This window comes from Styela clava, chromosome 4 (genome assembly GCF_964204865.1).
Source record: "Styela clava chromosome 4, kaStyClav1.hap1.2, whole genome shotgun sequence".
In the NCBI taxonomy this organism is placed as follows: domain Eukaryota; kingdom Metazoa; phylum Chordata; class Ascidiacea; order Stolidobranchia; family Styelidae; genus Styela; species Styela clava.
In genome coordinates, this window is record NC_135253.1 from 19,884,189 (window position 1) to 19,903,375 (window position 19,187).

At 32.3% G+C, this 19,187-nt stretch overlaps 1 protein-coding gene across 3 annotated transcripts in view; it reads left to right on the top strand.

The window, feature by feature from the left end:
• The first annotated feature begins 4,868 nt into the window (after positions 1-4,868).
• The window catches only part of LOC120326326 (uncharacterized), a 44,954-nt gene continuing 30,635 nt past the window's right edge, over positions 4,869-19,187 (top strand). For 2 of the 3 annotated variants that reach the window (XM_039392593.2, XM_039392592.2), the window contains exons 1-3: positions 4,869-5,148; positions 5,490-5,586; positions 17,717-17,823. In XM_039392593.2, the coding sequence (XP_039248527.2) occupies positions 5,060-5,148; positions 5,490-5,586; positions 17,717-17,823 (293 nt within the window). In that variant the 5' untranslated portion in view covers positions 4,869-5,059. The remainder of the gene's footprint in view (positions 5,149-5,489; positions 5,587-17,716; positions 17,824-19,187) is intronic. The other variant, XM_039392591.2, reaches the window with a different exon arrangement.

Consider the following 19,187-nt stretch of genomic DNA (forward strand, 5'->3'; position numbering starts at 1 on the left):
CATCATGCTTTATATCAACTTTGGTTTGAACTTTTGTTTTGTTTGGAACAAATTGTATATAATAATTTTTTCTGACATTGTTTCAGATGGACCCAGTCCTTTCTGATTTTTCTAACATTTTAGCTTAAAAATATTATTTAATGATAAGAATTTGTAACTTCAAGTCCTTGCTTCCAAAAACAAATAACTGGCTAACTTATCTGGTACCAGACATGGACTGGTAACTGGACGAGAGGCTGTGGTTTGCCATATGATTAAGCTGTCTTATCAACTTTCCTTTCCCTGGGATAAATATCTTAATAATGCTACCCTAACCTCAATTTTGTGACAGCGCAAAATTTGGCCTATATCATTTTGAAGTTTGTATGAGAAATATGGTTAAATATTAAAATACAGAGCTAAATTCCAAAATAGCAGTAATTATTTAAAGCCATTGCCTTATCCACAGGTCAATCAAATTTAAAAAATCTTATCTATGACCATCAATTTTTTTATTCTTGTTTTTATCCATTATGATTGTAATTGCATAACAGGTTCAACAACACAGATATTTCCATTTTTGACATATTTCTGCGGGAATCGAAAATAATATTAATCTTAATTTTATCCAATTCGCTTGAGCGAATATGTGATACTTCATAGATAATGTGAAAAATCAAACAAATTTACAAATCTGAATAGGTTGATAAAAATGATAGGTAATCTAAACTTATATTTTGTTCAAGTTTTGGTCTAGAATAGACTATTTGGAAGGTGGTTTATTACTAGCGAAGTCATTTTTATTTGTATGATATAACATGAATCAGTATTTCAGAACATAAAATATTACAGAAATAAAAACTAATTGAGAACATCTGAATTTATACATCTGAAGTATATCTTAATTTTACTTAATTTCTGAATGTTTGTGTGTGAAGGTTATAAATGTTTAAATCTTCAAAATGCTACTTTTGAATTTTAATTTCCAGTAACCTGAATAGATGTATCTTTCTATCCGTATATCGATTCAAAGAGAAATTGCAAGGTATTTAAAAAAAACTGATTAAATTATTTGAATTCTAAATAATATTGGTTTAAATATTTTCAAAATTCCTCGACATCGTTTCAGGTCTGTCCTATTATTCAGTAAAGTCTATTTACACATTTATTTTTTGGGTATGCTGTAGCGAACAATCTTTATAATTTAAGTGATCTACCATTATACTTGTTTATTTATACTCAACATAATGGGTGGGCTAATTTTCTCCTATAATATAATATGCATTTATCCAAATGTTTACATTTGTGGGTAATTTATCCTTCTATAATTCTAAATTAATTCACGAATCTAAATATCGCCACAGTAAAACCAAATTAGTTTGTCATATTTTAAGGTTTTAGGAGAATTGCATTTTTGGAATAATTTAATTTTATTAACAGCTGAACTTAAAATGGCACTTCCTGAGATCAAGACCAAGGCAGGTACAGCTTTTAAACTTAGACCAAAAGAGGCCCGCCCACTGGTCAATAATAACAGGAGATAAAAGAAGATCGCTGGACTCATTGCCGTCATAGGGTGGTTCACATAATCGATGGTCGGTTATGGTTTCCTACACCATCGAGTCCATGCTTTGAGAAAAACAAATGACTGGCTAACTAATCCCATACCCGGCATAGGGTGGTAACCGAACGACAAGCCCTGTTTTACCATAATATGATTAATAAGATGTCTTATCCGCCTTCCTCTCTCCCGGAATAAAGATATACCGGTAAAAAATGTAAAATGTTCTAATTTGGTTCCACTGTGACAATAAATGCTTGTCACAGCTTGTGGTATTACAGTATGTTACATAAACTTGAAACTGTGCCTTGTTACTTATCGATCTTAAGATCGGTAAGTATATTGATAGGTATTTGTCCGTATGTATGTATGTCTGTGTGTCTGTTAGATGAACGCAATATCTCGCGAACGCGTGGTTGAATCTGCTCCAAATTTTGCATGTGCATGCATCTTACCTCGGACCAGAAGCCTATAGATTTTGGGTTAATTATGTCGTATAATTAGCGAGTTATTAACTAATTACCGATCTAAGATCGATAAGTCTTCGGTCTCCGACCGATATTCTCGTTTATTTTTCGATAAAATTGATTCACTTCAATATTTAGACTTGTTTGGTAATTCACAAATTGATTTTCTTGTTTAGAAGAGATTACTGGTTTTATAATCCTTTTTTGATTAAATAGCACATTTAATATTTAAGTTCGGTGTTTGGAATTTGCTATTCCAAACAATTTAAAAAATGTTAATTGCTTATCAAGGTTTGAAGATTCAAATCAAATTATCCATTTTTTAAAGACATGGCTGACATTCAGTCAAAGCAATGCTCTGTTTAAGACATTGTACTTCTAGGCTCAGAAAGACTTGAACCCTTCTGGTTTGATAGAGCCTGTACATTTTATGCAGTCAGATATTCGGGAATCAGATTTTCACAGTTAGTTTTGATTTTAAATAAATCAATCCATGGTATCGTTTTCACTTTGAAAATCATATTTCTTACAGTACACAAACGAACAATTTTTGTAATGTGAATTCATTGAATATCTTTTTTAGCTATTCATTAACTATTAATTTTGACATGCAGCTATAATTGAGACTTGGTGCTACAGAAGAGGTTTATCTTTAATGAATATTAGTGAGCTACTGCCACTCAAAATTTAAACCCATTCTAAGTCTGTTTCAAGCATGAATGCAGAAGATATATTATCATAGCTCGGTCAATGATATGTGCATTGAATGAAGGCCACGAGGACACTCCTGGTGGTATCTGGTTGTTAAGTATTCTATGTATCCGTATCTTTGAGACTAAGATGACTTATTGGTACTCCCGTAGTGTGTGTACCAGGTTAGGGACAGGCCATAATTTTAGTTCGGGGCGCTCTGTGTTAACCAAGTGAATCTTTTCTCTTTCTTTTCTCAAGTCTCTTTTCACAACTTGATGCAAAGTAGGGGAACAAAATTAGTTATCTCCCTATTGGTTACACATACTTATGTAGCACCGACTTATCTACCTTTATCTGACATAGGCAATGACGTGGTTACATAGTCTCAACAATTATATTCTCATTATAGTTAATGGTTTGAATTGTTTCAACCAAAATATTTTTTGATAGCGGTACATAGTTCTAACCCCACCAGCTGGTGCAATATGCGCTAAAGATTTATGTTTGAATTGTTAGAGTTCATGCCATTGTTTATAGATAGTGAGTCACACCAGGAAGCTTTCCCTATTCATCGTTCATTGAATTTTGTGTTCTGACCTTGGATTGGCTGTTGAAGTGGAAGTAAAGGGAAATGGTAGTGGCAGTAGCTTGACCTAGTCTGTTTACTGAAGTACTGCAGTTAAATACAAGTTAGGGTCGCAAATCCCTGTCTTAGGCCAATAAGGTCTTGAACATATGTATCCTGTCTCTGTTATACCGTTCAATTATTGTGCAGATACTGTCATATTTTTGAGGCAAATGCACATTCATACATTCTTTATATATTCTTATCGATACAATTTATAGTGTGTTGACTGTTGACCTCTACCAGAGTAAATAAGAGTAAAATTTTTTGAAAAAACACTGAATAAAATAGAACAAAACTGCCTAAAATGTTTTGTGAACTGACTTTATAACAAAATTGAAATTGTAATAGGACGGACTTTATAAACACCCTATATTAATAAGATTGCCAGAATTCTTAAAATTATCATCTGTAATAGCCTAGTGTTGTTGTGGCATCGGAAGAGGTGAAGATAACAGAATAGCTAGAAAGTAATTATTATTTTAGTTCTATTACGAGTTTGAGGACTGTCTGTGTTAGCCAAGTGAATATACTCCCTACCCACAGGTTTCAGTCCTTTTACACAACTTGATGTAAAGTAGGCAAATAAAATTAGTTACCTTCATATTGGTACATACACCTTTGGAGCGCCCAAATAAGTGCCTTATGAAAATGAACACCCTTATGAAGTGTCACTTGAACTCAAAATTACACTTTTTTAAGCTGTCGGTGTCAGATTTCAAGTTCCTATCAGTTATCAAGGTCATACTTCAAAGCAAATTACTTCGCCGTCAATGACTTGAGGAAACTTATTTTAATTTTATCTTCAATTTTCTCTTCGATATTGCTATATTTTGGAGCATTTACTTGTACCATGTTTCATAGCTTTAAAATATTTGAAGACTGTAGGTAGCGGATGAGAAATGCAATAAAATTCTCTATTTTACAATTTTACAGATATTGTACAAATGTGCTCTCATGTTCTCTTCCACAAATAGGGTGTTCATAAAGTCTTAATATTTTTTCAAATTGCTATGAGATTTTATTGATACTGTATAATATTGTTTTGGCCCTCACAGATGTATTGAATGAAGTAAAAATACTTGAACAATTACTGATTAAAAAGCAACTAACCTGGTTATTAAGATATATTGAGAACTGACTTCATAACAAAATTAAAATTGTAAAGGGACTTTATGGACACCATAATGAGTAGACTGAATTTATATAAAATTGCTTTGTGATTACACAATGCTGAACCGGGAAGCTTCAGGTCCTTTCAAATTTAAAGTAGCTCATTACATATGATGGTAGTGCTTGCTTGTACAGAGCAGGGATTAGTTAGCCCGTTATTTGTTTTCGATAGCATGCATCTGGAGGAGAAAGCCGTATCCGATCAGCGGTTACATGAACCTTCTTACGGCGGCGAGGAGTCCAGCGATCCTCTAGCACACAACTATTCCCACATGGGATTCAAACCTGCGAACCCATGCATGATAATCAGAAGTGCAGTGGCGAGCGTATTCCGAACGCTTATTACGATGCGCCACACCGTAAAAAAACCTAATTCTTGTTCTTTTCAGTTTGATTTGCTGTAAAGGTATCTGCTTTAGTAACCGCTATTTGGATAATAACTAAAAGTTTGTAATCTTCAAAGTGATAATTAGACTACATCATGACTTAGATGTCTCTCCATATTGGATACCACTGGATTTATATTTGTGAAATATTGTGACTGAATAAAGAACCGTCACCATGGCGATGGGAGTGTCTAGTCAACAACAAAGCCAGGCACCACCTGGTGGAGGAAGACATCCGCGGAATATATTCAGTCATTTTCGAGGGTATGTAATTTAAATAATTTTATCTTATTGTCACTCATGATTTGATTGTTTATAGCCAAAGTATATACTATGGAAGTATAGGTAGATATCAGCTTTAAAGTTGTACTACCCATTTCTTTACGAACCCGAGATCCGAAGCCGAAGTCCCCAGATTCCACAGTCCAGCCAAATGGCCAATTAAGTTGTAGAGGCTGGGTAATTCAAATCCTGGTAAGTTGGGATGTGGAGAGACAGAGACATAAATATTTTAGACTTTATTTTATTAATGTTTAGTTATAGGGTTTGTGAGGTGAAGTGGTTGTGATAGAAGGTTTGAAATTGCATATTACTTACTGATTCAGATTTCATGAAGCATTCAATGACGTCGTGGCTCCTCATCACCAGAGAATCGTCATTGATAAGAAATATGTTGATAAAGCATCAAAGCTTATGGATAAGGTGAACTTTCTACTAATTCAATGCTTTTCATTACTGCTTTATCGGATTTTTTGTCTTTGTCCCATCAGACTTGCTAGCTAATCTTTCCTGTATAAATTCAGGTGTTTTCATATTTTTTAAAACTTTTCTCACTGTTTCAAAGTCTTTATACTGCCATCACTATTAAGGCATAATAATAATATAGGCTACTTGTTCCAATTCAAACGCTAGTTATTTCGAATTTTCAAATCGACACAATGCAATTCCCTGTGATTGTTCATTATTGGTTCCATTACATTTGAACCCACGTACAGTTGAACCCATGACAATTGCACCTGTATGCTATTGCATTTATGGATTTTTTTTGTTTTTCGGATAGTTGAACCCATACTAACCCTAACCCATGTGTTTTAGCACCCGCATATAGATTGAACCCGTGGATATACGCATGGTTTCAAATGTACGTGGGTTCAAATGTACGGTCACCATCATTATTGCATGTATGCAGTGCCTATTGATTTGAGGTCACCTGATTGTAATATTCTTCTTGTATAATCAGGCGAATTACTCAGACTAATATATCGTTACTTGATTTTATTTCTATATAACAGTATTACTGCGATCACAAGTCAATCACTTCTGTTTAATTTTTTTTTTTTTTAATATTTTTCTCACTGTTTCAAAGTGTTTATCCCCTCATAACAAATTACCAAAATTACCATAGTGTATGCACTTATTATTAAGACCAAGCTATTTCCACATTTGAATCGACCCGGCAGTTTCTAAGCCCTATGATTGTAATTGTAACATTATGTTATGTGGCTCATTGTTTATTGATTTGAGGTTGCCTGATTACAATATTATTCTTGTATAAACAGACAAATTATTTAGATTAGTCATCAAATTTTTGTTTCATGTTATGACTCAAATCCTTGTAGAAAATATTTTTATGTTTTTCATGGATCAAGAAAGCCATACTAATGAATAATGTAGGTCAAAATTTTTTAAATCAAATATACCGGTATTAGTCAGCCAAATTGAGGATTTTGAAATCAGTCAGATTACCTTGAATTCAAAGTATTTTTGAAGGTTTAACTACTGTATCAGTAAAAATCATAATTATTTAATTAAACAAAAAATTAGAAAAATTCATTTATTGATAAAACACTGTAGGCAGTGTTGAATGCGTCTGGTGGATAATATTAACCTGAAACTACCTTAGATAACATTAAATAACATAGGATATTTCGTCAATATAGATTATTTGAAATTGGAACAATTTACCATTTAAAAACTATGGAGCAATTTAATACAGTTGCACTTGAGGCTATCAAATTTCCACTTGTTAATAAGTAAACTGCTTATTTTGTTAACAATTTAAGTTACCATTTTTACAATTTTCCAGTGATCATTTTTGAATGGTTCACTGAATGGTTATCTATATATTGTTTTATATTCACCTGTCACTGTCAGAATTGATGAAAAATGTAACTAAAGCTTCAACTTCCAAAATGTTATTATCTTCCAAAGTGATAAAATATTGTTTTCTTGAAATCTGTTTTTCCCCTTTTTTTATTTGTATGTTTAATAGTCCAATTGTCCTATTGTTTGTATTTTCTCCTTACCCTTTACAAACACAATAGTATATCAGCTGTTTTTGCTTGTTGCATAACAACAACCAACTTGTTAAATTACATTCGAAGATACTTGGTTTAATATTACCTGATTTTTCATAGATTTTGATCAGAAATCTGCTATTATTAATGAGTTGATTATTAATTTCAAACCAAAATAAAATATTTCATTTATTAATGTACATTATTTTAAATTCTGTTTAATAACTGTAAACAATGGAATAGTTTCTAAACCCTATTATAAGCAAATCTTTGTATCGGCTTGGCTATATTTTACAATATAGACATATTAAAACTAGTAGGCCGAGTTGATAAGCTCTTACATACTACCGGTAACTATAAACTAGGGCTGTCCAAGCGAACCAAATATTCGAAATCGAATCGAATCGCAAATTATTCGAATCGTTTTTCGGCTAATTTTCGAATCGCTAAAATTAGGTACCGGTACATAAAGCGGAAACCACCTTTACGGGATGTTTTTCATCGGGCAAGCGGCGGCGCTCCGAGCTCAGACCACTCTCGCTCCCGGCTTGCTTAATTGGTTTCCCGATATTTCTCTCGCCTTCATTTTGTGATAAACATGTCATTACTAATGCCCGCCCGGTGGCACGTGATTAGCCATTTCATGCGTGGTCATCATAACAAGGTATAGTCGATCGTGACGTTTTTGAGAGAGAACAAGGAGAAAAAGGAGACAATTTAGAAAACGATAGTTCTATAAATAGAATCGATTTAAAACTGTTAAGTTAGTTATTATAGGAACATGGTACAGGCAACTCAAAGCTGAAACAGGTGTTTTGGGATCCTTATGATGGCAATACCTTCTTTAAATGGAATTTGTAATTTCTCATGATGGCATTACTGTATTATCCATCTATATACCAAGACAAACAATTGCACTCTTGCATTTTGATGGCTGTTGTACACTAACAATATTATAGTCCTCAAATAATATTGTCATCAAACTAGCTTGGAATTTTAAAAGCAATTTTGAACTTGAGCAACAGTTTTATCTATATTGATGGTTGTTATTATTTTGCTGAAAATTACACAAAAAAACATAAAGACTAGTGAATAGGATTAAAATAGCATCTACAGGCTTTATATGTCCTACTAAAACTGAATCCATCAAAATTGAGATTGCAATTTTTGAATAGTGCAATTTTTACTCTTAACACTCAACAGTTTTCGAGACCCAAATTTTGGAGTTCTCCAATTTTTTTGACCAGTTCATACAAGCGTGTGATCTCTTTTGATGTAACTGCACATACGTTACCACAACATCGAAGGGCAGGCGTTTATTGAATAATAGAGACAGATTTACTATTGCGCAATAATATTCGATTATTCGGTTCGATTCGGCGAAAATATTCGATTCGATTCGAATCAAAAAATTATTCGATTTTGGACAGCCCTAACTATAACACAGCATTAGTTTAGTTATATAAGTGTTTTGATTACGGGTTACCAACATTATAATTAGTGGTTTTTATAGGAATTTGTGATTAATTACTACCTATATGTATGAATGAAATTTTGAACCAGTGAAAGTTTTCCAATGCTAAATGATGCTTATGAAAAGAATTTTACTTCATAAATAAAATTGGTAAAAAAAGAAGAAAATAGAGCATCAGATTTTTATACCAGAAGCTAAACTATTTAACTTGGGTTTCATCAGTGATCATTTCTAGTTCATATTATCTATTCTAGTTCAAGTTAAAATAATACTATGGCTTCAACCCAAACACTAAAACGTGGAAAAATTGATTTGAAAAAAATGAGGCGAACAAACATCTATCATTTTGTTGAAATAGTCTACCTAGATTATTACATTTCTCATAACTGCCCACATAGGGGCGGTTTTGCCCACTTTTGGAACAGTTGATCATATGAACATGACTTCAACCCTTAGAAAACCATCTCTAAAAGCAGCTTCTACCGCATAATTGTTTCGATTAAAATCTTTTAAAAATTTCAACATCTACTCTTTTGTTTTGTAAGTAATTGATATAAACTCAGATCACAGAAAAAAATATTTCTGAATCACAGCTAGACTTTAAATTATAAACTTATTCAATTGTTCTTGTCAGGTTTCCTGTTGGATGGAATCCAAATAGTCTTGTGTAAATTTGCTTAAAGTCTGGTCACTATCTGCATTGTGCTTCCAAAATATCGTAAAATTCACAGACATGAGTGAAAATACATTTAATGACAGTTAAATTTGCTGATTCTTCTCTGTTTTTGTTTGGGTTGTTTTGAGTATACATTCATATTCCGCATAATACATATTCATTGATCTGTGTGTCAGTGTGTAATTCTCCTTACTGCTCATTAGTCTAGTTTCCCAATGCTTTTACAGTGTACTAAGAATTCTAAGTGATGAGATCATATATCGACGCATGAAATCCAAATTGGGCTAAGTCCATTTTTCTAGTTTTGAGAAAAACGCAAAAAACGTTTTTTTTTTGTTTCTTTCTTTTATTTCTCTAATACCTTACATCGAGGATGTCTAGTTTTTATGGTCCACCAAGGTTACAATGAAGGCCATATTTAGATGGTATAAAAAAATTTGTGCTCCGCCTCAATTTTTTTTGAGGTTTTTTTTTTTGGACTTAACCCTTTTTGGCTCTCAATTTTCTGGACCAGAAACAATTTTATTGGACTTGGGGCCCCTTTATTATGTTATTATAGAGGCTGGTATGGACTTAGCGCTTTGTATTATATTTTTTGAGAGGAGCTATGTCCAAAAAACGGACTTAGCCCCAACTTACAATGCAGTTATCCAGAGCTAGGTCCACTATAGTAGACACAGCTCTGTTTAGTTCTCAAATGCCCTAAAAAAAGCAGGGTTATGTCCATAGCTGTCTTGAGATTTAGAGCGCCTAGAGATAAGGCAAATAGACCAAAATGTAGAGCTAAGTCCAAGAAAATCAGCAATTGAAAAATGTCATTTTTTGGAAAAGTGGACACTGTTTGGTCCAAGCAAAAGTTGAATTCCATAAATTTTTTAAAAAGTGTAGTGAAAGTAATTTTTTTTTATTTTTGATATCAAAAGACATTGGAAATTTATTGGACTGCATTCATTTCATCAAACAATATAAAATTTCACCCAGGTTTTTGATGGTTTATAAAAAATGGCCTGAAATGTAGAAATTTTGGTATAATTGACATATTTTGTGATGATTCCTGACACAAAGTGTTTGATTGTGTGGTACAGTTATTTCATATGGATTTGACGCACTGGATTTAAGTTAATAAAGTTTAAATGTTTGCAGTGCTGTAGGACATTTCTTCACACATTTAACGATTTATTACCAGAATTTTAAGAGATGATAGAGGCCGCTATTCCGAAATGGAAAAATGTTCTGTGGTGTCACGTCCTGTAGTATCACATACAATATGCACATTATTGGCATGGATTTACAGTGTTACATTAAGTAACTTGAGCCACACATAGAGGGGTAGTTCAGCTACTGCACCAGAAAATATTATGGGCTTCCACTGTACCATCGCAAAAATTTACAGCATAACACAACGTACTGTTAGTGCATGGTGGATTTGCCGCCCTGTAGTGTCATGCTATATTTTACTATATTTTTTTTTATCTATTAAGTAAGTCTTGGGTGTAACTTTTGTGCAATTTTTTTCATATTCAATAAAGCAACTGATTGGACAATGAAACAAAACATGTAGCTGAAAATGTGAAAATATATTGCATCCAACAACATGCAAAATTTCTAGAATTGTCCTGTAGTGTCACTTGGAATAGCCCTATAGAATCTTCATTGCTCAATTTTGCATCACAGTTGTAATGATTATTAGACTCTTTCCATACCTAACCAAGACTGAGGAAACATTGGTCTGCATTATGATTAAACTGTTCAGGTTTTTACGAAAATGTACAATTCAAATGGTAGCTACATATGCCGTATTGCCGTCTATATAAAAGAAAATTCAAATAACCATTGGGATCATGTCCATCCCTACACTTAATTGTTTAGTACTAGAATATGCAGTAAAAATTGAATGTAGATACAGTTCAAATTTACAAGCAGCACTAGTTGGAAGTGTTTATTTGCAGCGGCATGAAAAATATTTACAGTGTTGTTTGCAAACAGATAATAGTTATAACTGTGAGTGAGTCATAAAAATCTTTTTGAATCATATTTGCAGAACCTCTATACCTGTCATATGCATGTCTCACAATATAACTCTTAGTATCAATATCCTACTGCAGTACACTTTGTATAATTAAGGGGTCCAATAGTGCAACTTTATTAAAATTGAGGTACTCCTGAAGTATGCGAACCAAGATGTCGCACAACCTGAACCCTAACCCTGGTACACAACCTGAGTTCGGTTGTGCGGCATCTTGGTGCGCATACTTCAGGAGGTCCAAAATTAGATTGCCAAATCTGAGTCCATGAATCTATTAATTATTTCTACAAAAATGAAGAAGTTTAATGAAGACTTGCGCTTCTCTTTGTGTACGGTTGTACTCAAAAGTTTCATTAATTTAGAACTCTTTGCCGCAACTTATTTCAGGATTTCTGTTTTTTTGGTCACTGTATTGTTGCTATAGTCTACAATAGGGCATTCAAAACCACTGGTGATTTACCTAAAATATCACAAATTCCAATATACTCCCATCATTTATTTCAAAATATCTTTATTTGATATTTATCACACTTCAAATCATGTTGCTTTTATATAAAGTAATGAGAATTTGTTGATACACTGCACGTATTGTGCCTAGCCAAGTTCCCTTTCTCCTATAGGCTTACTCATAGCATTGCGGAAAGGGGCAATGTGACGCCATATCCAATATAAGGTTTATATGAGGTTTTATTCTTGCTGTTATTGGTTTAAAAATGACAAACCTTCGGCCAAGGTAATATATGAAATTATTTTCAACTCAAATTATGAATGAATTCACAAAATTGAATTTATTCAAATCTTCGGTATATTATTTTAAAACCTTTCATATGGTATTTGTATTGTTATATTGACATGACACAATTAAACAGAGGCTATGGCAGGCAATTTTCATTCCAGTTATTTGCTGTATACACTATAGTAAATGTAATATATAATAGGTACATATTATGTACCTGCTTGGTTTATTAAGCATTTGGGTTTTTCCGGATTTATGAAATTAGGGAGTACCGGTGATCGGAATTGCATAATTTCTTTCACAAAATAGCAAGTATAATAATATACTAAGTAAGCTTTCGGTGCTTATTAACATATAAAAGAAGGAAGTAGACAAGGAGAATTAGGGCCTAACCCTCGTAGGACTTGGTCGTACCAATTGTTTTTGTTGCTGTTTTTGAACAAGAAAGTCCAAATGTGTGAAACTATGAATTTACCGAAAAAATATAGGGTGTCTATAAAGTCTTAAGTTTTTTTTAAATTACAAGGGGAATTTATCAATACCATATATTGTTTTTGCCCTCACAGATATATTAAATGAAGTAAAAATACTTGAACAATTACTGGTTGAAACACCCTGTATATACATTGACTGAAAATCCTTTCCTTATTACTTGTTTAATCATTGTTTAGCGGTGGGGATAAATAATGATTTATATTCATATAAACACAAAATACTTTGATATCTTCAATTCATTTTTTGCTTGATGAGTATTAATAAAAGCGGTAAAAGATCGTTTCCTTAATAAGCCTAAGGTGCCATAACACAGGATGTATATATCAAAACACTTCAAATATAATTTTCATGTTAATCTGACACCGAAATCCAATATTCAAAAATATTTGTCATTTCCGGCAAAGTTTCAAGTTCGTCATATTTATGATGATGAAATATTCTTTTCTCAATTGTATCAGATGTCAGTTTCTGCATGAACAGAAAGCCATTTTCATGATGAATCATATTACAGTTATGATTTCTACTCGGCAAGTAGTAAAACTATCTTATGCCCATTTCACTTGTGACGTATTTCGCTGCCAAGGTTTCGTGGTGGTATTCATCTCTACCCAAGTGTAACTTAATATGGCTAGACTAAGTTTTCCATTCTTGCATTTAAAAAAATAACAAAGATGATGTGAAATACAAAACTATACGAATGTTGTAATAAAAAATGTGTTTTATCAAAATTTGTTAAAATTTACTACATAGCCTGCTAGGAAAGGCTGTCATAAAATTTTCCCTAAACTATAGTTATTCTGTCAGAGTGATAAATTCACATGAACTTGAAAGAGCAAGATTTCAGTGAGATCACTGTTCATCAACAACATTGAAAAAGCATAATTTAATTTATATGCTTATCAAAAGTTTCATTTTTTGATTAAAATAAATAATTTCAATTACAATAAATATTTCAAAAATTCCTCAAATTAAATCGACCGTAATTGTACCAAGTCAAATTTTTTTAAATTTTCTGATTTTGCTCTTTTCCCAAATAAGGCTGGTCTAAAATAATTTGTTTATTTATATAATAATAATATTTCATATTACCGGCCATTTAGGATAAATCATATACCATGACAGAATTTTATATTATTATAGATTACATTGAAGTTTCTTATCTATTGTCTATATCACAAAGTATTAAATATTGAGACTAGTAATATTACATCATAACATCAAAGTGCTTATCCAGCCTTTTGTTGTTTGTTTTTATTACGGACCTTAGTCATGTTTCTGAGGTCTGTAAAATGGTACCTATGTGTTGTTACTTGTCATTATATCTCATACGATTTATTAGGTTCTCAGACCACCTGTTGTTTTTAGTCACAAAATTTATGAATTTGAATTTAAATTTTCACAATCATCATCTTCGTTAGCTTGTTGTTGAAATGCATCGTTGTAATTGACATTTGTCTATATTCAAATTTTAGCTTTGTTGTTTTCAAGATTCTGTGTTGTGTTTTTCAAAATTGTGTTTTTCTGATGCACTCATTGTGGTGCTGGAGTAGTACTTTACAATTTACTGGACATTTTTATTATTGATTCTGTTGAAAATATAGGCCTAATTTGTTTTTGTTTGTATACAATATTTTAAAAATAAAAATGAACATGAGTTTAAAAATTTCATTGTAATGCCAAAAAACTGAGTTGCCTATTATGGTAATCGAATATAGATCTTTAAAAAAATACTCATGGAATTGACTGTCTAAATAAATACAATGCTATTAACCATCTTCATTAGCTTGATATTAATATGAATCCATATAACTAGCATTTATTCAAGATTCAAGATTTGGTTTTTAATGATTCTGGCTTGTAATTTTTTTTTTTTGATTATGTATTGTTCTCGCTTTTCTTCCTCAACTTCATTGGCTATTCTTAGTTTCTGTTCATATATTTGCTGCGTCTCACACTCTCACTGTGACATTTTTTTGTCAAATGTGGTTATACACTACACAAAATGAGACTTGAAGCAAATATAATTTACTTATTTACCTTACTTATTACCTTGCTACCTTGCTTATTGATTAAAAAGTCTGAGCTCCAGAAGTGTGTGTATCAACATGGAGGAAACTAATTTTGTTCGCCTTCTTTACAACAAGTTGTGTAAAGGGACTAAAACCTATCATCAGGGGGTATATTCATTGGCTCACACATACAGTCCCCGAACTCGTAATAGAACTAAAATAAGGGAAATCAGAATAAAATTATGGCCCAACCCTATCCTGGTACACACACTACGGGAGTACTCTAGATTTTGTTGAAAATATGATTTGTTTTTGTGTGCATACCGAATACAATATTGTAAAGAATAAGAGTCCGACTTATAAGTCCAACAGAATTTGAAAATCTCACTGCCTTGTCATGTGCATCTTACTGCATTTTATGTAGTAATCAAAACTAGATTTTCGTGTTATCTGCAGAAATGATCTTGCAAAATCCTAAAATTTGCCATCATGATCATAAATATTCTTTGATTGAGGTTTTGTCTGACCGAATGAACTATGCATAATATCAACATACATCTGTGTGTTCTTGTTCCTTTCTCATTATATCATTAGTTCCACATTATGACAAGGTTGTTATTATTACATTACTTGTGATTCTAGTTTCAGCATATTATTATGTTCCAAGCTTATTGAAGCAATAAGGTTTCAAATGCTGGCTTGCTATCTTTTCATATTTAAACAATTTCTTTCTTGTATTTCACTTTCTGGTATTTTATTATTCATGTGAAATTTAATTTAAATTGAGTAGTCTTGTATGTTGTATCACACTTTCACAAATTTCATTCTGTAATGTTTTATCTGACCTAAATCCGGCTTTCTCAAAAAAGAAATTCACAACAATGATATAGAAGAGCAAATGTTTATTGTCGGATTGGAATTGAAACGTTCTTTAATTGTGAAACCATGTTATTATTCAGGAATCGATTATTTTCTCTTATAACTGCATTATATCTTGGAAACTTCGCACCCCAGTGTTAGTAAATTGCACGTAATACATGCTCTCATTATGGTAGATATAATATGTCACTGATTAGCTTAATGATGATTAGAGGCCAACGCTTGGAAAAATCTAGGGTATTACAGTATTTGAATATCAAAATTTGTCAGAATTGGGGCAGATATAGGGGTATTCCTGTAGTGTGTATACCAGGTTAGGGTTAGGCCATAAGTTTATTCAGATTTTCTTTATTTTTGTTCTATTACAAGTTCGGGGACGGTCTGTGTTAGGCAAGTTAATAGGTTTCAGTCCCTTCACACAACTTGATGTAAAGTAGGTGAACAAAATTAGTTATCACCATATTGGTACACACACTTCTGGAGCGCCGATATAACTCACATAATTATGTAAAGAGTGTAAAATGAACCGCTGATTCAACCCATATTATACTTCATATACTTGGAACAATTTTATCATTTTGCCATACTTTCATAAATTTCATGAGAATTCAAGGGCTCCGATAGAAATGATAACCCGGCCTATATTTTGGTCTGAACTAGTTTTCGAGAGAACAATTTCCTCATAGAAAGGAAATACAATTTCCCTTGTTCAGCATGGGTTCATATGAGGTAGCAATTTTGTTGGTCAAAACGAATTGCCCTACCTAGAGTATTGAATTTCTGTCTAGACTCATAAGCTGAGTTTGATTTATTATCAACTGCTAATTATACTAAGAAGGCTTTGAGAGATTCATATTTGATAGGGATGGGCTATCTAATTACCATTTCCAATTCGTTATACTTATATGTCATTCTATTTTCTTATCTTCTATTCTCTTTATCTATAACAAATATTTTTGTGTTTCTTGTTTTAAAAGACCCGGAGAAACTGATTTTCAAGCACATTATACAAAATACCAAAGTCCATTTACCTGTTTTATTTTACACTCATCATTGAGTGGTAACTAAAATTCAATTTGCTGTCGTTTGTCATTCTCTTCTCAGATTTTAATTCTTATAAGTAAGTCGCGGAGAGATACACAAAAAAGGTCAAGTCAATGTTATTCGCAAATTTCTATACACAATTTTCATAATAAATAGTCAAATTAATGTCAATTTCTATGTTTTTTTTGTCCATTCAGCACGCACAATATCCTGTTACCAGAGTGAGAGTTTTGTAATGACTTTACAAAATAATTTTTTTCTACCTTATGTTAATAATTAAATACCCTTTGTTATTTGTGAGGTAGCCTATACCAAGTAGTAAAAGGTTGAACCGTTGAAGAACACTGTTCTTGATGATTGAGCTTGTGTAATTTCAATATAGCATACAATATGCATCAGTAATTATGGTCTCATGTTCGTCTGTGTGTATTAGGAATTACTCTGAAACGTGATTCGATGGAACACAGATCAATAACTATTCTAAATTAGATCTATCAATACAATTATTAAGCAATAGTAAATAATACAGCCACCACGAATGACCATCAGAGGTTTCAAGTTATTGCGAAACCTTGGCTGTTCGCCACAACTGACAGTGTGAAATTTTATTTCAAAATGAACAAAGATTCATTAAAATTAGCGAACTCACAATTTACAATATCAATACTGTATTTTACAAACCATAAGGTGCACTTTAAATTATTATTTTTTAAATTGGTTATAAACTGGTGGCCTAATTTAGGGATCAGGTAGTGCTTTATGCTTTATTGCCTTCGCTCAAAATCATTACTTTGAAAACCATTGCGTCTTTTACCCCGATGTGCCTTATGTGCGAATAAATACCAAATCTAGGAAATTTATTGACACTGTGCCATATAATAATGCACCACCTTATTGTTTGTTAAACATGATAACTTCATAGCTAATGTTATTGCTTTTTGGCGCGTCACAGTATTAAGAATATTCTTTCTTGATTTGCAGGCGTCTTTTATGAAAAATGTTAGTTTCAATATATTAATGACTATCAGTTGGGGTTGCAAAAGCTTTTCGTAACGCTGTGCCTTTGCACTATTGGATCTGTATGCGTATAATGCAAAATGCTGTAGCGAGAATGAAGACAAGTAGACAACTGTTCTGTTTAAATTAGTATATACAAAATTTAAAGTTTTCAATCCATATTTCTTTGTAAATTTCAGGTTGCCAAATTTTGTCAACATTCGAAGATGAATCTGAAAAACAGTCCACCATATATATTGGATATACTTCCTGACACCTATAGCCATCTCAGAGTTATTTTACAAAGGTATGTTTTGCAGACATAAAAAAAAATAAGTACATGTAATCATTACATATAATCTAGTTCAAAGGAAATCTAATCGTTTCTATAAAATCCAGTTCCAAAGAAATCATAGTTATAATTCAGATTTTAGGTGTTTGGTTTCTGTTCTTTCTTTGAATTACAGTTTTGGCACTGAAAGCATTATGTCATACTTGGCATAAATGGGGATTTCGCTTTGAAACAACTTCCTTATTAATTAACATATTTAAAATTGAACTTAGTCACGAGATAGGATTCTAGAGTAGGCCTACCAAACTATTATTAATAATGTGTTATGGACATCTCTGGACAGTTCATTCAAACAATAATAATAATTTTGGTATTGTTTTTTCAATTCTTGACATAAATATGCTGGCACATCGTTATATTTTAAAAATAGAAAAAAATATGAAATTAAATAAATGATCAGCAATGATGTCCCACTATTGCCAGCTTTTTAGTCTAAAAAACTATGATGTTGGACCAACAATGTACTGTAGGATATTAAATCAAAGTTGTTATTGTTGACATTGAGTATTCTGAATGGATTTCACAAAGAAAAGTTATACCATCTATAGGCCAGTGGTTCCCAACCACTGGTGTGTCGCGAAGCTGTTAAAGATGGTTCACGAATGATTTCCAAATGTTACACAATTTTTCGATTAGATTGGGAAATTGTGGCATTATCATTACGTAACAATTATGAAACAATGTAACAATTAGAATCATGCGTCGTTATCACTGATCGGACCTGATCTGATAATATCCAGTATACATGATGAAGTTTCGCATTAATAGTATGGTAAATTTCATGGGGATGCATTGTTTCTTTTCTCATATATTAACCTCAACTGGGTCGCGAACTGAAATGGTAAAAAAAAGTGGATCGCAAACTGAAAAAAGCACTGTTATAGGCTATTCCTTGAAAGAGCTCATAGTTTTGACATCAGGCTTCCCAAGCACCTATATTTTTGCTTGCTTTCAAAATGTGTAGCTTCATTCATTTTTTACAATTTATGAACGAGGTACTAGCCCAAACGGAGTTCCATGTTATTAAGTATAGTCAAAACAACGAGTTCAAATTGTGAAAGAAATTCATTTGCTTTCAATGATTTCCTGCCATGATGTAATTGCATGGCTCATAGTTTCAACAATCTCTTCCAAGTAACATTGTGTATATTTTGCACGTTTTTCTGGGCCAAGAGATTCCATTACAAAAATAAATAGTAATAGTGGTGATCACATTCGCTTCGTAGAAATTTTGTGAGAATTTCCACATATTGTTGTTTTGAGGTTGCTGGTCTCGTATGTTTTCCATTAACAAAAAATATGCGGTGTTGATTTTTATG